Source organism: Lotus japonicus, chromosome 1 (genome assembly GCF_012489685.1).
Source record: "Lotus japonicus ecotype B-129 chromosome 1, LjGifu_v1.2".
Taxonomy (NCBI): domain Eukaryota; kingdom Viridiplantae; phylum Streptophyta; class Magnoliopsida; order Fabales; family Fabaceae; genus Lotus; species Lotus japonicus.
In genome coordinates, this window is record NC_080041.1 from 3,435,941 (window position 1) to 3,456,869 (window position 20,929).

A 20,929-nucleotide genomic window follows, 5' to 3' on the forward strand; every position below is an offset into this window, starting at 1 on the left:
AACAAAAGAAATAAAATTAAGGGTTATAATGATAAACTGACTTGGTAATTATTTTCATAATTATCAATATATAAAATTGTGTGACGTGCATTTCTTCATAAGAGGAGCCCGTTTTGTCGTTTGCTGACAACGTTAAGTTCCGTTAAAAAATATATATTTATCTTTTGTTGAATTTATAGTATTTGTTGGTACATCAGGAAGATAAATTACAACCGCGAGGGATTGATCTCGAAACCTTTCTAGCACTTACCACTTAAGCTAACATAACATGATGAAAAGATACAATAAAATAAATTAAGAAGTAAGTTGTTTTCTTAATTTGATTTTATAGGATAAAGTTTATTTTCGAAAATGAAATATATATATATATATATATATATATATATATATAATGTTGAGAAACAATCTCTCTCAACATAGGTAAAGTAACCAAGTCAACAGAAAACCAACCAAAAATCCAGCTACTACAACAAAACCATCCACCACTAAAAAACCCACAAGCATGCAAGCATGCTTTAATACCTAAATCAACAACCCCTAATGTCAACGTCTACATCTCTCTATGAGAGTCCCCATTTGAAATTGTAAACAGCGACGGGTTCAACCGGATGGGATCCTATCAAGCCACACGACACCTGAAAAATAAATCTAACCTAGCTATGCAAACCAAAGGACCCGAGATTCTAGGATAAAGTTAGCTGACCATATCTAAAATAAGGTAGAACTTATTGTATAGGATTACTGGCAAAGAAAATAATTACTGGACTTCAAATTCAAATTTTTAATAATAACATTTGTTGTTTTTTTAAGGTAACATTTGTTGTTAAAAGTGTTAAAAAACATTATAATTTTTATGTTCTTCGTAAGTTTTTTTCAATATCTTAATAGATTAATTTTAATAAGTTTTATTTAATATATAATATATAAGAGTTTAAATATGCCTTTAATCGTAAAACCTTCCATATTTATTTCTAATGCACATGTTTAGAAATAAATTTTATTAGGGTAAAGTAAAACTTCTTTAATCAGAAAGTTAATCGGAGGACCATCCTCAACCCATGCATGAACATTTACATAAAGCTAACTTTGATATGCAGTTTGCCACCACATTAGCGAACAACTTCACATGAACCAAATGGCAGGACGCAAAAACTCGACTAAGGTCCAAAAAATCATCCACAATCATCCGGGAGTAGGAGCGTGATGCCACTGGTTATTTCCGTTCATCCTTCAACAAAAGATTATGTGAAAAAGATGTGAAAGTCTCTATCTCATCAACTCTTAAAATAGATGTCAAGTCAAATCTAATAATTACTATCATATTGATGATGTCTTATTTAGTCCATTAATTTAAATTTTAAATTTTAGAGAATATTTGATTTTATTTAAAATATTTTCTAATTTTTTTTGAACATAAATATTTTCTAATTTACTATTGAATACGTGTGACGTTCATAAAAAAAATGAATACTTGTGTTTTAAACTTGAATATTTTTTTCACCAAAAAAAACTTGAATCTTTTTCAAATTCCAATTACATTAAGTTATAACATTCCTTTTATAGCTTTCATATTTATTAATTATTATATTTTAAGCGTAAATATATAATTATGTTTTAAATATAATTATGTTTACGATCCACTGCACTTTTATCATTTCTCTTTCCCTATACTTTTTTTTTATACATCGGAAAACTAAACAAAGACAACAAACTAGGTAAAACCGACTAAATCACGCAAGAGCAAAGTCTGCACATCCAGGCAAGCCACCTCCATGACCGTTAGCGGCGCCGGTGACGAAAAATATTTAGCAAGGAAGTCAGCTGGCTTGTTACACTGCCTTGGAGAGTACCTGACCTCAACCCTCCAATTCCTTCCCAGCAACATCACAATTTGCTGCAAACAACTTAAGAGAGAAGGTTTTTTTTTTAAGAGGGTGAAAAGTGAACCAACTTAAGCATATAAAAGCTTCATAAATAAGGAAGATTCTTGTAAAACATTTTGCTTTATATCAAAGCTGCAACAAGAGAGAATGTTTTATTAGCTTTTTTTGTTAAATCGGAAAGATTCGAGGACGAAGGTTTGATTAGTTAAAAATTAAAAATATTTAATTTAATTTTTTCAATTTAAATTTAAAACTTTATATTTTCCTCTCATTTTTATCCTTTTTATAAAGAATAAATTCCTATCCTTAAAATTTTAGTATCTGAATATAACTTATTTTTTGTTATGTAGGAGAAATATCACTTTTTTTTACATCTAGGAAAAAATAATACGAATTAAATTTTAAAGTTGAATAATTTTCCCAATAATATCATGAAACTAATTCTTTCAAGCTGATATCAGATAAAGTAGATTAAATTTCTCATAACAAATCATTCTCCATATAAACTGTTTAAGTATCAAACTCTCAACTAGATGCTTAAAGATCTCAACAATCTACCCGATTGTGCTAGATCTCATTGGTAGTAATCGAGAGGTCTTTAAGATAGAAAGAAACGACATTAATGTAATGATTTAATTTAGGCTCGTTTGGAAAATCTTATTAGAGTTTTTCATATAACATTTTTTTAAGGGTTTTCATATAACAAATGTTTATGCTAAGTGTTTGAAAACAATGGGTTTGATGAAATTGTAAGGATGAGGTATTTAGGCGAGAATAATGGGAGTAATAATAGCATAATATAACTAAAGAATGTGATTTTCATTGTTTGGTTTTGGCATGATAGGAGGGTATTTGTGTGTTTATTGAGGTACTTAGATTAAAATGCGATAGTGTGAAATCAGTGGGCGACTACTTTGACAGTGGAAGTGGAAGCTGGCGAGTTTACCTTTTTCATCACCTCCTTCCTCCTCACGTGTTTGCTGAGATCACGGCCATGCCGCCACTTGCTCCTAATATTGGTCCTGATCGTTTAATTTGGGGGCTCACTAATAATGGTATTTTTACTTCTAAATCTGCCTATGATTCTCGTCCAAGGCTCGAAAGAGGTACTTCTGGGGTACCACGACATCGCGTGTGGAAATGGGATGGTCCCTTTAAGGTGTCGAATTTCTTGTGGAGGGCCCTCAACAATGGAATTCGGGTTAATTTTCACAGGCAACAAGTAGGGAGGACTAATGAGCGTTGTGCCCTCTCTGTCGAGATGAGAAGGCCGGAGACTGTTCTTCACTTGCTTTGGGATTGTCGTTGTGTGCAGCCTCTTTGGCACCATCTTGTTTCTCCACATCTACAGACATCATTCTTTGCCTCTGACTTGCGCTCTTGGGTGCTTCATGAATTGTCGCGTAGTTCCTTGTCAGCTATGGGTGGTGGCTCTGTTCCGGATTTTGGCCTGCTGTTGTGGTTCGTTTGGACAACGCGAGCTAGGCTTGTGTTCCAAGGTGAAAGCTTCGATCTCCATCGTGTTTTGACCTCGTCTTTGCGGTTGCAGTTGGACCACGCTCACAACTACTCTACTCTTCGTAATCCTTCCTTGCCCAGCCGTCGTGGTTACCACCTTGTCCAAGTGGGTTGGTCTCCTCCTCCTCCAACTTGGGTCAAGTGTAATATTGATGGTTCTGTGAGGGGGTCCTTGAGTTGGCGTCGTGTGGTGGGGTCTGTCGAGATGAGCTAGGCCGGTGGGTGTTTGGGTTTTGCCGGAACTTGGGATCTTCGAATGTTCTTTGGGCTGAGTTGTGGGTTATTTTTACAATTATTCCCTTAGCTTGGCAGAAGGGCTTTCGCAAGGTGCTTGTGGGGAGCGATTCCAATGTGGAAGTGTGTCTCATCAATGGGGGCTGTGATGTTCGTCATCCTTATGTTGGTCTACTGCAGCAGATTTGTGATTGAAAAGCGAAAGATTGAGACTTGAGGTTTGTTCACATTTGTCGGTAGCAAACTAGGTTGTTGATGATCTAGGTAGCTTAGCGCATGACTTAGAGTTGGGATCCCATGTCTTGGATCCTCCACTATCGAGGTGCTCCAATTTCCTTTTTTTTTTTTTTTATGTTTCGGGAGTGTCTTTCCCGTGTGCTACCCGGTTGTAGTTCCTGTTTTTGGGCTTAGTCCCTCCTTCCAAAAAAAAATGTTATTGCAACAAACTTAATTAAACAAATTGAGACTAATTTGTGGAACCCAATAATGATGCACAAGAGTCCCACTAAATAAGATTCTAGAATAAAGATACATGATAAGGGAAGAAAATCTAAGGAGTCAAATTCTATATTTTTTTTGTTACAACGAAATTCTATTAATTGCAAAAAATAACTAAAATTATAATAAATCAGCAGCAAATTAGCAATTTGATATGGATAACATCTCTTGAAATCATTTTCTCTTGAAACGAGCTTCATCCGTTAGAAAAAAAGAAACAAACACAAAGATCGTTACATCAAGCTGAACAAGATAAAAAGACTGAAAAACTTCTTCAATCCAAATAACGTTATTCATACAAAAAGAAAACATAGCTAAAAAATCTGCAACACACTTATGAGTTAGAGGAACAAGTAATAAAAACCAAGAGTAGTAATACCATTACTTATTAAAAGAAATGATTAATTGTGAATTACTCATTGATTTTGTATCCAAATTTGATTGTAATTCTTTGGCAGAAAAATGACGTATAGTAACAGCAAAAAACAATCAATAATTATAAAAATGATCGTTAATAAACTTCATTTTTCCCTTAATAAACTAAAATCAAATTGTCTTACAAAATCAAATATTAATTTGACCATTAATCCTAAATTATATAAAACCTACATATGATATTGATCATTGGCAACAAGAAATTGAGAAATGAAAAGGAAGAGAGTGTCTCACTGGTAGACAGGCATCATCAGCAAAGCAAAAGAACAAGATAGGAGGATGCCCTCTGCTCAAGATCCTTTCTACGTTGTCAAGGAGGAGGTTCAGGATTCTGTAAGCTTTTTTTCCTTTCTTTCTTTCTTCAATCCTTTCAAAATTTACCTAGTTTTCGTTTTCAAACTGCAATTGGGAAAATCAAAATCTGCAATTTTTCTTCAACAATCACATTGTACTCTTGAATCTGATGTGTGATCCTTCGTATCAGTGGATCCGTGACTTCACATCATCCCCAATCTGATTGATTTCCTGATCGATTGTTAGTAATTTTGGGATATTTCTCATTCTAATGTCTTTAGAGTAATTGATCTGATTTTGCTGTTTTTTACATGAAAGTTTGGATTTTGATGAAAACCCAGTTGCGATCTATAGTTATAAACATCCTTTCGTTCGCGGGTATGTGAAATTGGAGCAGAAAATTGTGAAAAAGGAAATGGGGTGTTGGAATTTGTTTGTGGTTGTATACATTCATTATTGTTATTATGATCATTATTGTTGTTGTTGTTATTTTGGAGTAGGATGATGTCGATTTTATAGTTTGATGTCTGAATTGTTTTTTTTTTATGTGGTAAGATTGATAAGTTGCAAACTACTTTTCACCAATGGGAAAACACTTCTGATGCTGGTGAGCGAGAGCGTCTTTCAAAGGAAGTTCTCGCTGGTTGTGAAAGTACTGAATGGCAGGTATGTATGCCCATTGCATTTGCAGAACCGGCCACAACTTGGCCTATAAGTTTTGTTTTGAATGATTTTTATTTATTCTTCCAACATGGTAGTACAGGGAGTATCCTTCCTCAGGGGAAATTTTCTGTGGAAAGAAATAAAATGAGGTATTTGCATTTAACAATCATCCTGATGTAAGCTCAAAAACCTCTTGATAGGAATAAGCACTTAGGAAGAAAGGAAGACAAAGCTGTTAGATATTTGAGAGATCGAGGTCTCTCCCAAGTACAAATGATCCTAAGATAAAGTCTCTTGGCATCTCCATGCAATTTAAAATATTTCCACTCTCGCTCTCTAACTAACTAACTAACTAACTAACTACGGTTACCTATAATTTTGTAACCTATCAGGTGGAGTCATAACATAGAAATGGGCAACCATAATTGGGAAAAGAAAATTAGTCAGTGCCACATAAAATTATTGCGGATATGAATGACATGTTTTTGTACCATCTGTTGTTCTCATTGTTTTAAACATCCAACCCTTCTGCCCTCCCCCCTTTCCCTGGGGACACGATTTCTTCCGTTCCCTTTCGGTGTGCTAGGAAAAGTCAAAAGAAAGAAAAGGGGTGAAAATGGAGTTAAATGGAAATGTTTTGAGTCTTTTTTTTTTACTCTGTCTTTGGTGTTTTTTTTTTTCACCTTTTAGAGAGTGGTAAACAGATAGAAAGTCACTTCAAACTCCATAAGCACACCCTTGTCTATTATGAATCTTCTGCCTTACTTCACCCATCTTAACCTATGTTAGTTTTTGGTTTAGATGCTCTCTTTTTTCCATGTGGTTTTTTCTTCACTTATTCAAACTGCTGAAATGTGTTATTTTTTTGATAGAAAGGTGGATGAATTGGACAAAGCAATTTCTGTAGCATCAAGAGATCCTTCTTGGTATGGCATTGATGAAGTGGAGATTGAAAATCGGAGGAGGTGGACCACCAATGCTCGCACCCAGGTATCAATAACTTATGCCAAAATTTAGTAAGACTGAGGAAAAGAGAGTCAATTTTTCTCAACTTGTTCATTCAGTATTATTTTTTATTAGTTGCTCTTGTCTTTTGTTATTACTTATATATTATATATTTTTCATCTCCATGGTATTAGGTGCGCACAACAAAGAAAGCGGTGGAAGCTGGAAAGGGCTCAAATACAAGTATAAATGGGATGCGCAAGGAATTGATGAGGCTTCCTGATTCTCATCAAACTACGTCCAACCAATATGCTGCACAAGATAGTGATGATTTCATAGACTCGGAATCAGATAGGCAGATGCTTCTTATAAAGTATACTTATTTGTCCCTTTCTTTCTGTCTCTTACATGTTGTCTTATGCCCTACTTCTAATTGGCTCTATGCACTTCTTCATGCAATTGAACTCTAATGATGGTCACTATCCTAGTGCTGCTCTACTACTTGTAAATTTCTGTTTTCTTAAATGATTTTGTTTCTTGTTATCATCCTTGCTAATTATTGTAGTGTTGTTTGGACCTCCTGTCACAACTAAATAAGAAAGCAAAGCAGAACTAATATGATGGTTTCCCTTTTTATTTCATTTGGAAGAGAAATAAAGGAAAAAATAAAAAAGACGGTGGCAGGTAACCTTAACTTGACTATAGGCATGAAATAAAGTGACAAAGTGTTTATGGATCCTTCTGGGAAGGCCTGTCCTCACTGGTTGCTATTTTATATCTTTTAATTTATACCATATCTGTTGTTGCTGTTAGGAAACAGGATGAGGAGTTGGATGAGCTTACGTTAAGTGTACAGAGAATTGGAGGTGTTGGACTCACGATACACGATGAGCTCGTTGCGCAGGTAGATCTGAGAGTTTCTTTGTTCTGTGATGCTTGATATTTTTCTTTGAAAAGTAGGATAGATAATATATGTGTAGTTAATAGTTATGTGTTTCCTTCAAGTGTCTTTAATAGAAGCTGTGTTTTCATTCCTGTTTTGTGTCTACAAGAAATTCCTCTTTCTAAACATTTTAAATTCTTGATGCTTCAGGAAAGGATTATAGATGAACTGGGTAATGAGATGGACAGCACAACTAATCGTCTAGATTTTGTCCAAGTGAGTTTCTGATCCTAGTTCTCATTCTCTCCTCAAAGTGTTTATGATCTATCTGACATTCTGACTTGAGATTCTGTCACTAATTGGTATTAATAGCATGCTTGAATAAATGTATGTTTGGTTTCCCACTCACAATCAATTTTCACCAAGTAATATCACTCTTGGATGACAATTAAGTGTTTGAGAGACATCTTGGAGAATTGATGTCAGACCCAAAATCAATTCCATTAATAGAGTAGTTTTGTGTTGAACATAATCAATTGAGATTTCATAATTGGATTTTACAAACTACCCTGCAAAAATCATTTTTTTCATAAATGTATCTAAACACAAATCACTTTTACTATAATCAATTTTATCAAAATCACTTTCAGCCAAAACCAATTGTGACAACACTGATGTAAATTATGGCACTCAGAAGCTACTCACATAAGCTTCCCTTAGAATTGATTTTGGCTTTAGAATCAAATGTGAAGAATCTCCAAACATCACACGCTCAAAGGGAAAAACTTTGAATGTTGATACGTGTAAATTGATGCATGTCTCTTTGTTCATGATTTCAGAAAAAAGTGGCAATGGTCATGAAGAAGGCTAGTGCAAAGGGTCAGTTCTTGATGATATTGGGTTTGCTGGCTCTGTTCATTTTCCTCTTCATCTTGGTATTTTTCACCTAGTAATTGAGATGGGCCCTGTTATAGCCCTGTTTGTACATGAAAAGAGAAGAGATCCAAGATTTTGAGAAGATACAAGATTGATGGGCATGTGATATGTCTATTAATCAAATGGGTTTTGGTTTCTGAAGGCAGTAGAAAATTCTGATTGTGTTGAAAGGGAAGCAATGTACTCAAAAGAATCATGAGAATTTTGATTATGGACAAGTTTGACTACAAATATGATTTGAATTAGTTATATTCATTTTTTAAATGATCTTCTCATCTCCTGCTAATGTTTGATGCCTTTTTTTTAGGGCTCATTCGGTTTTGGATATTGAGTTGTCTGTTTTTTGTTTTTAAATATATTGTAAAATAAAATATGTTACTTTTTTTTTTGTTACAAGAGAGGGGACTAAGAACCCCTAGCACCCAGGCTACTAGACAGGGCCAACAGGACTATCCCTAGAAAGAAAAGAGTGACATTCCTCGAAAGGGGACTCAAACCAGTGCTCCCCATAAAGAAGATTCAGACCTACTTTGGCTAAATAATCCGCAAGATAATTCCCCTCCCTTGGCACATGTTGAAAAACAAGTGAGCCATGCTCACGTTGCAGATCACGAATCCCTCGAGCAACTTCCTCATAGTGATGAGAGCTGATATCTGATGAACTCAACAGGTCGATAACTTCCATGGAATTAGTCTCGATAATCACACGAGGCAGGTCTAAGCTCATGGCTGCGTCCACTGCTAACTTCACCGCCGATAACTCTGTGAGGAACACGTTGGCTGAAGACATGGAACCAAGATTCCAGCTGAACCCGTTAACCCAAGAACCAACAGGGTCTCGGATCACTCCACCACAGCTGGCATGGAGGTTGAGACTGATTGCACCATCAACGTTGATCTTAAGCCAACCGGTATCTGGTGGAATCCAGCTAGTCACCGCCGGACGTGTCTGGGAGCAGCCGAAGACACCACTCGGTTGACCTTGGACCTGAAGAAAGAAGGAGAAATTGTTGCGAGGGAGCTTAGCTGCTCCATTCAAAAATGCTTTTAGTCTTGTTTTCTATTTTTAATTTTTAATTTAGTTTTTAATTTAAAAAATGTGTCACCTCAATCTCATTATTTGTCTTCATCTCCTCTACATTTTGTTAGTGATTGAAATAATTCAAAGTTTATCGGAGCTATTAGACTTCAACAACAATAAAAGTTAGGCTTAATACATTAGAAGGCCCCTGAAATTGTAAAGGGAATCAATTCCAGGGCCTGTAAAATTTTCGCATCAAATTGGGTCCCTAAGAATTTTTTTTAATTCAATTAAGGCCAAAGTGTGTCTGATGCTGAAGTGACTTCAATTTTAGCCTACTCAGCTTTTCCACGTGGCATTTTAATTTTTTTTAATTGAAAAAATTCTAGAACTTAATTTTTTAAATCCAACTCATATATTAAAGCATAAATAAAAAATAAAAAACTTAATAAAATCTCTAATGTAAATAAAAACCTAAATCTAATTTAAAAAACCTAATCTAATCTTAATTTGTATCTTCATCCTCTAATACAAAAAAACTTTAATTACTAAATTAAATTAAATCACTAATAAACTAATTCCTAATTAAATCCTTCACCCATCTTCTTCATCATCCATTCTTCATCTCCAGATCTGTAGGTTACCCTTTCAGTCCTAAGAAATTTCATCTTCTCCATCAACCTCCATCGTACCACTATCTTCTTCCCTCTCACCACCGCCGTCGCCGCCACAGCCACCACCAACGTCAGACCTACATCATCCTCCCCCTACCGCACCTTCCTCACCATACCCAAACCACCAGATACAGATCTAAATCCTCCTCCCCTCCCTCACCTCATACTCCTCCTCAACTACTCTAGGTCCATCTCCGCTGGCCTTTGTCTCCCTCTCGATCTGGATCTCGTTTTGATGGTCCCTTCATCTTCATCTTTCAAATCGGGGGGTGGGGGTTGATTTGTGGTTGTGGGTTGCGGTGGGGATGGGTTGAGGTTGGTGTGGTTTGCTGGTGTGAGTTCGGTGGGGGTGCTTCTGGGCTGCACAAAAAGGAAGGCTTTTGAGAAGTGGGTGTAGCTAAATTCTGGATTTTGAGATTGTTTGGGTTAATGGGTCATTGAAGATCTTGCCTTTTTGTAGATTTGGTACTGAGGTGAGGAAAGTGCAGCGGAGTCATCAATGCTTCTTTGTGCCATTCCTTCACTCCTTATTTTCCTTTTTGACAATTTAGCCAAAGCTGGATGAAACAGGTTTGATGTTTTATGGGTTTTTTTGGGAGAATATATCAGGTTGATGACTACTGTGTGATTGTGGTTGAAAACTGGCTTTTAATGGTGTTTTGAGGTTCTGGATTGCTTTATGCTTCTGCCTTGTTGAACTTGCTGGTTCTGTAGTTGTGAGAAGGTGTTACGGTTTGCTCCCCTGCTGTTATTTTGGTTGCTCTCTTTGAAAGAGTGGCTAAGTTGTGTTTTGAATGGTTTCATGTTCTGGTTTTGTTGTTCTGGGTTCTTCTTGATGATTGCAGGTTCTGGTTTCATGTTAAGGGATTTTATTTAAATTAGGGATTTATTAAGTTTTTTAATTTTTTTTCTACTTAAATAAATGAGTTGGAATTAAAAAAATAATGTTTTATAATTTTTTTATTAAAAAATAATTATAAAAGCCACGTGTAATTGATGACTAGGACAAAATTGAGGTCTGGCAGCATTTGGTCTTAATTGAATTAAAAAAAATTTCTTAGGGACCCAATTTGATGCGAAAATTTTCCAGGCCCTGGAATTGATTCCCTTTACAAATTCAGGGGTCTTCTGATGTATTAAGCCTAAAAGTTATTAATATTTTGTTTAGCTAATTTAACAATACATCTTGAGTTTATTTACTACAATCAAAACACTTAAATATTTAAAATTATTCAGACTATCAATATATTTTATAAATAGATTAATTTCTATGCATTGACAGTGTAAAAAGTTTTACACCGTCATTCAATCACAGCTTTCTATTTTCTATTTTAGATATTATTAAATTCAAAATTAATTGTGAGCTAACAAAATGGAGGGATGCGATTGAATGCTGGTGTAAAACTTATTTACACCGCCCGGTGCATAGAAATTAATCTCTTATAAGAATAGAGTGTACAAAAAAATCTATAAAAATCATACTGTAATATTCTCCTTTGCAGTGTGATCGGAATGGAATGATTTCTTTTTCTTTTGCAAAAGACTTGAAAAAAAAATACATTTTGTCTTGGGCTTTTCTTACTATCTTCTAGAGACAAAAATTATAAATAAGATTGAGGTGACACAAAAAATGAATTCTTATCTATAGTCAGCAAAGCACAGGACCAGAACAAGGGAACAGAATGTGCAAAGCAATTTAAGTCTTTGATTCTTTTTCCTCTCATTCTCTACCTTTGCTGCCTCACAAATTATCTTGTGTTTGGGTGCCTTACCACCAGTTATCAATCCCATCAGGAATTGGATACTCCATTCACCCAAAGAACCTTATATTCTGTACGCCAACTCCTGAACTAATCATCATTCAATGTGAACTAATCATCATTCAATGTGGATTCTCTCCATCCAACTTCTCCCGTAGCATGTTTGGATGACCTTATTTTTTCTCATAATCAATTTTGACTATCGGAAGCTACTCACAGAAACTTATTTCCATATAACTAATTTTGGCTACATGGTACTCACTCATTGTTTTTTAAACATGTAAATTTTTAATATTTAACATTTCTGAAGATATAGTTAACATGGTCTATTACTTTATACATAAAAATTTCACTGCAATTTGCTCAGGTACACCCCACTATACTATATATGCCCCACCTCCCCCTTCCCATTCCTCACTTCTACTTTGATTTATTACCAGCCTTCCTCTCTCACAGGTTCGTCTCCCCTTTAACGTGAGATCCTCCTCCTAGCTCTTTGTCTTGAAAGTTCTTGTTTGAAAGATTATACAGAAAGACACTTTCTTTTTTAATTTCACTTTTAAAGCTTTCTTGCTTTCTTACATATGAATCATATGATGTGAAAGAAAGGGGTGTTTAGTTTTTGACATTGAAAGTTAGGAGCCTTTATTTGCTTTGTAGTTCTTTTTAATAAGCATTTGCTTTGTAGTTTGATATCAATTAGCATGCTTGAGCTTTTGGTGGTATCATGCAGTGGCTTAAACTGAATAATTTCTGCCTTAGGTGGTAGTCATCACAAGTAAATAGAATGTGAAGACGGTTATTTATGTCTTTTCATCCATTTGTTTAAACTTTTGGATAATTGATTCATAATATGATATTAGAGAGTCTATGGCCAATTGTTTAGATTTCAACATAAAGTAAGGTCGACTAGTGCATTTTCCATGTTTTAAAAACAAGTTAAACTTTTAGGATAATAGTAGATTTATGATAAGTGATTAGGAAATTCACAAGTAGGCGGTGGTGATCACGAGTAAATAGAAAGAAACATAAATCAACCATGTGTCTTGTTCATCTGCTTAAACTTTTGGATAGTTGGTTCATATATGGTATTAGTCTCTAAGTCAAATTATCTAGTTACATTATTCTATTTAAAAGGTGAGTTCTGGCACAAGCTAAGTAGACTAGTGTATTTTCTATGTTTTAAGAACAAGCTAGGTAAACTTTTAGAATAATTGACTTATGATAGGTACATAGATGGTTGATTTGGAAATTCAGATTCCAAACAGATTTGACCCTTTCGCGGAGGCAAAAGAATCAGATGCGCCGGGGGTGAAAGAGTATGTACATGTCCGCATACAGCAGAGGAATGGGAAGAAGAGCTTGACCACAGTGCAGGGGCTGAAGAAGGAGTTCAGCTATGAGAAGATCCTCAAGGACCTCAAGAAGGAGTTCTGCTGCAACGGGAACGTAGTGCATGACAAGGAACTCGGCAAGATTATCCAGCTCCAAGGTGATCAGCGCAAGAATGTTTCTCACTTCCTTGTTCAGGCTGGACTTGTTAAGAAGGACCGCATCAAGATTCATGGTTTCTGACCAGTTAAGGTGTTTGTGTTTTTAGTTATTACTATATACATGCTATGCTATGCTTGTATTAAGTAAAGATAATGACAGTGCATCTGAGTATATGAAATAAGTAAGGAGTTTGGAATATTTTGTTGATTTTTGTTTTATGATTGATAGGTTGTGTTAGGCTTGTGATAGACAATGTACTGGTTGTGTATTTAACATGAATCAAATGATCTGTATAACAGACCTCACTGAGTGAGATAAGACTTTTGTTGATTGAAATATATGGGTGTTATATGGTTAGGTTAATGAATGGACTCAATTCCTCAGCGACTCACAGAAACCTTAGAAACATAATATAAAATCATTCAGGTGTCTTCTCTCAATATCCTAATTTTTTGGGATAGTTGGTTCATGACATGGTATAAGAACTCTATCACTGAGTGGTATTGAGTTCGATCTTTATTGCTCCCAATATTGTAATAAAAAGTTGAATTTTAGTACAAGATAGTTGAGTGTGTGCGTTATCCCCACCTCAAGTCGAATGGACTCTAGCGTGAGGGGACGTGTTAGAAACGGATAAAATCATTCATGTATCTTCACCCAATAACTTTTTCGGGATAGTTGGTTCATGATAGAACTACCTTCAATTCTTTAATATTTTTGCTTGACCTCCAAGCTACTATTTAGTTCTCATAAGTAACAAGCAACCAAAGTTTCCCAAAGTGGAAGTACAAACTTTAATAGAGGATTTCAAGTGTAATAAATTTTATAATCTAACTTCTAACATCACCTTTCCCAGGTGAGTGAGAGTCCATACTTCATTAGTGTCCAAAAAATTACAACAGCACTCAAAAATAGACTTTAAAGTGACAAGGAAACCAAAAACAGAAATAAGAAGCTTTACATGCCTATGACGTATGTTAACTTTTGGAATCCCTTCACCGAACTCAGAAGACGCATGCACCTTTTCACTAGAGGGTCTTGGCTTCAGACACTCAAACCAGTGACAAGGCGTGATTCAGAATAACTTGCCTTGCGGTTGGGTTCCACTCCTCATCATTGCGCAAAATTCTTCATAGTTGATTTTACCATCCTAAGAAACCACAAAACTGAGTGTTAAGTATGGAACAAGATTATAAACTTTTAAGTCAACAGAAAATATAGGCTTACATTATCTGCATCAACTTCTGATATAATTTCCCTGATTGTGGCTTCATCACCCATACCATATTCCTTCATTGCTGTTTCCAGTTCATCTCTTGTAATAAACCTGTGATGGAATCAAACCAAAACAAGGGCACATGTGTCATTACGCTTGATTCTGTAATGAATGTGCTAAATGATGTAGGTAGAAATGGGATTTCTGGTATTGATCATTGTTTATTTAACTGTAAAATGTGTATGAAACGAATTCGGATTCAGTGAAGTCAGAGGATCCTGAATTCAGTTAAGTCAGGGGAGAGGGGACTACAGCTATCCGATCCTACAATTCAGATATAAAGAGACTATTTAAGTGTGCAATAGCCTCTTTAATTCTGAGTCGTCTGATTAAGGTCGGACAACTATGGACCCCTGATTTCACCGAATGCAGGATTCCCCGATTGCAGGGAGTCCAGGTTCGTATGAAACTCAGTTAATAGACATGACAACTAACTTTAAACATTGAACCCAAAAGCCAAAAGATTACAGGGAATGGAAGGCACAATGCAAGTTTAAAGTCATAAGAAATTGAGGCTGAGAATGTATATTAAGGGAAAAGATGCCATAGAGTGACAAATCTGAGAAGAAATCCTAAATCATGACAGAATGACTTACCCACTGTTGTCTTTATCAAAATATTGGAAGGCCTTGTAAAGGTGCTCATCTTTTTCTAACCTATGTCTATGCATTGTAGCAGTGATGAATTCTATGTAGTCAATTGTGCCATTTCCATCTACATCAGCCTAAATTCAAGCAAAGGGGTGTCAGTTCAAAATATTAAAGAAAAATAAAATAGATGAAAAATCTTGTAAATCAACAATAGCTTACAGCATCCATAAGCTGTCGCACTTCAGCTTCACTAAGCTTTGAGCCAAGTCTTTGCAATCCTGTCCTCAGTTCTTCATAGGTGATTGAACCACTTTTATCTGTGTCCATGTTCGTAAACATTGCCTTCAAACCATGGATTTCTTCATCAGAAAGATTTTCAGCAATGACCTAAAAGAATTTTCAAAATCCACTCAGTTATTTTGACTCGGTAGACACACCCCTATAGCACACAGGTTTAACGAATTTAGAGTTATGGTGAGAACATTAGAGTGATAATTTATGTCTCTCAATGTGTAATTATTGACTGAAATAGACATTGGCTTAAAATTAGCTTTTTCTATGTTTAACTGTTGATCCATCATCCATGGACACATGTAACAATAAGCAGTTAAGCATAAAAGGAAATTGTGGTCTCTTAATGCAGCTTGTGACTGGACTAACCTTGAGGGCAAGTTTTTTCAGTTTGTTCATTGCTCTGAATTGCTTCATTCTTGACAGGACCGCGCTGTCTATTGGCTTGTCAGAAGCATTTCCACCTTCTTTAAGCCATGGGTGTTCTAATTATTTATAGAATACATGGATTCAATTAGTAAAGAAATTATATTGCATTCAGCAAGAAAATTCTTAAGAATTCAGCAATCGTGCTAAAATTAACCTACCTAGAACCTGAGCAGAAGTAATGCGTTTCTTGGGGTCTTGTATAAGCATCTTACGAACAAGATCCTTAGCACTGTTTGATATGCTTGGCCATGGATGACTTTCAAAATCAATATGACCTTCCAATATGGCATCAAATATTCCCTTTTCCGTCTCTACAACACATATTTTATGGAAAGAGTTAGTCAAGCCTAAAGCTAGCCTCTAGTACTAAATGATTATCATAATATGAAATTATCAGAATCTCAATGTATACCTGCCCAAAATGGAGGTACACCACATAGTAAGATATATAATATAATTCCTGCACTCCATATATCTATCTCCTTCCCATATCTACGCCGCAGAACCTCAGGAGCAACATAATAAGCACTGCCAACTATATCCTTATACACCTTTCCTGGTAAGAATTAAACAGAGAAAGTTTAGTACAAAGTGAAAGACCATGTTTGGATCAGCTTCGCTTTCCTCAGAATCAATTCTGAAAGCTCCTGCCTTAAGTTGATTCCGACCGTAGAATCAATTATAGAATGATTTCCAAACATGCACTAGTCTGCGTGCTTGTACATTTCCAGTGTACTTTATAACCAACTGTATAATGGAACACTCCTTTCTACTTACAGAAAAAAAAAGTAGTACATAAATCAAGGTACAAACTTGAATGTAAAGAAGTCTATCTGAAAAAAGCATTGTTACTGAAATGTGATTAACTACATGCATGCACAAGGAGAGAAGAATAATGAAAAGAAGCCTTATGAAGTTAGTTATTCAAATCAGCATGCTAAAAAAATGATCATAAAACAAATTCAAGAGTTCTCAAACTTTCTAATTCTTCACAAATCAGGCTACTGATTACTAGTATCGGCAATGCACTATTAGAAACTATACAAATTAAATTTCGATCTGAAAGAAAAGAATAAAATTCCAAGACTTCTCCAAAAAACTCCATATGCCTAAAAAGGTAGATTAAGTTTTAGACAGAAAATTGTACACAAATTTCCCTAAAAACTTCAGCAGTTAAAATTTCAATATGATGCTACAGTTTTAGAGGGCGAGCCTTGGTGCAATGGTAACGTTGCTGCCATGTGACTTGGCGGTCATAGATTCAAGTCGCGGATTCAGCTTTTTGCACAAATGCAAGGAAGACTGCCTACATTAGATCCACAAAGTGGGTCCGACCCCTCCTTGAATCTCGCACATAGCGAGAGCTTTATAGCACCAGAAACCACAGATATTAAATTTTTCAAGCTATTAACAAGAAAGACCAGTGAATGGATAAAAAATTGTACCTTCTTCAATGAAGACTGACAAGCCAAAATCTGTGGCCTTGAGAAGTGCTTTTTCATCCTTACTAGCTAACAAGAAATTCTCAGGCTTGAGATCCCTATGCATGACACCCATAAAATGGCAGATATGGACAACATTAACAATTTGTCTGCATATTGAAGCTGCAGCTCTTTCACTGTAGTGGCCCTTGGCAATGATCCTATCAAAAAGCTCACCACCTGCACAAAGCTCCATGACAACATGAACAGATTGTTTATCCTCATAGGCACCTTTGAACTCAACAATATTGGGTTGTCCACTCAAATGCTGCATGATCTGAATCTCCCTCTTGATGTCCTCCTTATCAGCTCTGCTAACAAGCTTCCTCTTTGAAATGGACTTGCAAGCATATTGCAATCCAGTTGAATTCTCAGTGCAGAGGTAAGTCACCCCAAACTGGCCTCTCCCCAATTCTTTCCCAAGTGTGTAGAATTGCCTGATAATAAGAAGTATTGATGAGATTTTGTCACATATAACTCAGGTACTGGTGCAGATATCAATGAGATTTTGTCACATATTAATAAGATAATATAAAAATTTTGATGAGATTTTTGTGACATATTACTAAGATATTGATGCAGCTGGGACTTTATTAGATATGACATATATCATATATGTTTTCTTCCATGTTTTCACCAATAAAATTGTGTGATGTCAATTGTAACCTTACATGGTAGTTTTTTAATAACATGTCACAATTTTATTTGTGAGACGGGTAATTGGACACCAAATGGAGACAGAAAATTTGGATCTCCCAGCAACACCATATAGAACTGGTGCTGCAAACATTATGAGATTAGAGCATTACAGTAATATGTCACAAAATCTCATCAATATGAGAGTTAATTACCTGACATCCTCCAATGGTTTCCCAAGAATTGTGTCTTGCCTGTGAACAGGCTTTGGGCTTGGGCTTAGTCTTGCGCTTGGTGCTGGAACAGTGGGCTTCCATGGACTCTTAGGTTCATGTTTGTTAGGTAATTGGTAAGGTTGATGAGAAGGGGTATTTTTGTGATTGTGCACAACACCACCACCACCACTACCATGTTTGTGCCCAATGTGCCTTGGCTCTGATCCTTTTTTACTCAGACAAACACCCATGATTATGACACAAAAACAGAAGAACAAAAGAGATTTTGATTAAAGTGATTCAGTTAGAGCATAAAAAAGGATTGAACCCAGATCAGAATCCAATCAAACTATGCAGATTGATCACTACACTATGAAGCTTTGGATCAGAAATCAAATCCTGAAAATGCAAAAACTTAAATAGAAAAAAGATCCAAATGATGGCAGGGGAAGAATATGCATAGAGTGTGGTGTAGGAGAAGCCAATGTTTGATGCTTTATTCAAAAGGGTGTCTGAGGAAAGGATCAAGGTGGTAACTAACTGGAACAAGAATTGAGTTTAAAATGGAACCAGTAACAAGGAACAAGTCAGGTGTTTCATACGCGTATTTACCTACGACTAAAACAAAGAGAGACAACAGAGTTCATATCATAGTAGAGAATCATGAGAAGCTTCCTTCTTAGTTCTTAAATCTCTCACGTTGTTCCTTAGATAAAAACAAATATAAGTACAGCATTTGAATATTTATATAGAAATTTTTGTTAAGATTATATTCGTGTCAACTTGACCGTCGATAACGTGAGAATTCCTGATCTGGTCATATGAGTGAAGGACCGAATCATAGATGCGTCCAACACAATAATAACATCACATCTCATGTTTGGATGGATACGTCATACGCGCATTAACAACTATAGACTATGTTCTTTCAAAATAGGAAATAATTCTAACATAATTTATTTATTTATTTATTTCAGAGTAAATTAATAAATTTGTTGACACTAAAAAAATAAATAGAGAAATTCGGCTAACTATTCTGAACTTTGGGCCGTCGAACTGTTAGTGTGTGCCTCGGATTGCCTTGATGTGGTCCGTGTTCTTCAGGCTCAAGCAGTGGCGGATCCAAGACCTCGAGATCAGGGGGTTCAAATTTTTCAAATGAACATATCGGTAAAAATATAATTAAAAACAACTTTAATATGTTTATACATGAGAAATTATACAAATTATAGTTGTGTAAATAGGTGGGTCTTTGATGCAATTAGGTGTAAAATTTAGTCTACTAGTATAATTTAAAATTTTCAGGCGGTTCAAAAATAAATTATATAGGAAATTAAGTGCAATTTTTTTTTTGTTCAGGGGGTTCAGTTGAACCCTCTCAATCCTACATAGGTCCGCCCCTGGGCTCAAGTGGAGGTAAACACATTCTGCGATCGGGATGCTATCAATGATGTGAGGTTTGCTAATCCACTTTTTTTTTTGTTACAAAAATGGTAGAACAGAGAGAAAGCACCTCCAGACTACCGGGCAGGGCGTCAGTGGCATGTTGGAGAGATTTTACTGACACCAGGGAGATTCGAACCCTCGACCTTTGGGAGGTGAGAGCTAAACCCGGAACTTGAAATCAGTTGTGTCAACCCATGTTGGCGCTAATCCACTTTGAAGCACACATAACATTGTTGACTTGGATTTTCGTCATCCACATTATCACTTAATATAGTGATGTTATATCAACACTGACTAAACGCAGATATTTTCATATTGAAAGGACCAAAACTCAAGAATTTTTTTTTTGAGCATCAAAATTGTGTTTCCTGACTAAAAAAGTTATTTAACCCTATCTATTTTATTATCATGAGAAAAGTGATCAGACCAATTGATACGTAAATCAAAGCGTGGACACTTGGAAAATAATGGCATCTTTGGCAGTAGTTGGCGTTGAAACAAGAAAACGTGTACACGAGCAGCTCATTATGCAACGTGTACACAATAACCTCATTAGGAACTGCACCAGCTTAACCTTGATCACAAGCATTAACAAGGACATGGTTTTTATTTTCTTTGCCTTTCTTTTATGACTGAATCATACACTTTCTGATAAATTCTCCAACATAATTCAGCAGATAAATATGTCTGATCATATTGTAGTTTATATATGACACCGATTTGCTGAGTCCTCAATTTATTTGCTTTTAAGGATCGCTTCAAATTTTACCCAAAAAAGAAAAGGATCGCTTCAAATTAAAATTAGATTTTGATTTTTAGAGTTTTTACTTTTGTGTATTAGATTAATTGACTTTTAGATTTTAGCATTAAACTAAATTATAGAATTGAATAATTAGTTGATTGAAAATTTCACATCAACTCAAACCAATAATTTTATTGTCTTGAAAAATCAGGTATTGTGAAGCTAATCATGTGAACAACCACACAAGTTAAGAAAAATTACTTCTATCCACCACTATTTTGTCTTACCATGATTTTTTTACCATATATACAAACACGCTTACACGCACTTAATCACTTCATTTCTTCCTAAACATGTATGTTAATCACTTTTGGAGACTGCAGTCTGCAGTAAAGGATGCGCATACACATCATATAATATGAAGCCCTCAAATGGGGAATACATGTCTCCAGTTAGTACCCAAACTACGTCTAAAGGCCATACTTGTTTTTCCCTGATTTTGGGCCTATCTATATACAAATGTGGTTTTGCTTTTTTGCTTAACTCTTCCTTAACATTTGGACTAAAAAAAAGACTTGAGTGACG

General features: G+C 35.5%; 3 protein-coding genes across 5 annotated transcripts; 2 read left to right on the plus strand and 1 right to left on the minus strand.

Annotated features, from left to right (window-relative positions):
* Positions 1 to 4,751: 4,751 nt before the first annotated feature.
* On the plus strand, positions 4,752 to 8,553 carry LOC130733109 (syntaxin-61-like). 2 transcript variants are annotated; one of them, XM_057585184.1, is made up of 7 exons: positions 4,752 to 4,901; positions 5,418 to 5,528; positions 6,402 to 6,515; positions 6,665 to 6,843; positions 7,284 to 7,374; positions 7,564 to 7,629; positions 8,193 to 8,553. In XM_057585184.1, exons 1-7 carry the CDS (start codon positions 4,848 to 4,850, stop codon positions 8,301 to 8,303), a joined length of 726 nt encoding a protein of 241 aa, XP_057441167.1. In that variant the 5' UTR covers positions 4,752 to 4,847; the 3' UTR covers positions 8,304 to 8,553. The 2 variants fall into 2 exon arrangements, with proteins under 2 accessions (XP_057441167.1, XP_057441168.1); XM_057585185.1 differs by having other exon boundaries at positions 4,765 to 4,901; positions 6,398 to 6,515.
* Positions 8,554 to 12,051: 3,498 nt separating this feature from the next.
* LOC130733110 (protein translation factor SUI1 homolog 2-like) lies at positions 12,052 to 13,601 on the plus strand. 2 transcript variants are annotated; one of them, XM_057585187.1, is made up of 2 exons: positions 12,052 to 12,200; positions 12,973 to 13,601. In XM_057585187.1, exon 2 carries the CDS (start codon positions 12,981 to 12,983, stop codon positions 13,317 to 13,319), a length of 339 nt encoding a protein of 112 aa, XP_057441170.1. In that variant the 5' UTR covers positions 12,052 to 12,200; positions 12,973 to 12,980; the 3' UTR covers positions 13,320 to 13,601. The 2 variants fall into 2 exon arrangements, with proteins under 2 accessions (XP_057441170.1, XP_057441169.1); XM_057585186.1 differs by having other exon boundaries at positions 12,071 to 12,218.
* Positions 13,602 to 14,008: 407 nt separating this feature from the next.
* LOC130733108 (calcium-dependent protein kinase 2-like) lies at positions 14,009 to 18,849 on the minus strand. The gene is made up of 9 exons (XM_057585183.1): positions 18,157 to 18,849; positions 17,270 to 17,742; positions 16,237 to 16,380; positions 15,983 to 16,135; positions 15,765 to 15,880; positions 15,324 to 15,491; positions 15,111 to 15,238; positions 14,466 to 14,565; positions 14,009 to 14,388 (listed from the first exon to the last, which is right to left on the minus strand). Exons 1-9 carry the CDS (start codon positions 18,405 to 18,407, stop codon positions 14,314 to 14,316), a joined length of 1,608 nt encoding a protein of 535 aa, XP_057441166.1. The 5' UTR covers positions 18,408 to 18,849; the 3' UTR covers positions 14,009 to 14,313.
* Between the last annotated feature and the right edge of the window lie 2,080 nt (positions 18,850 to 20,929).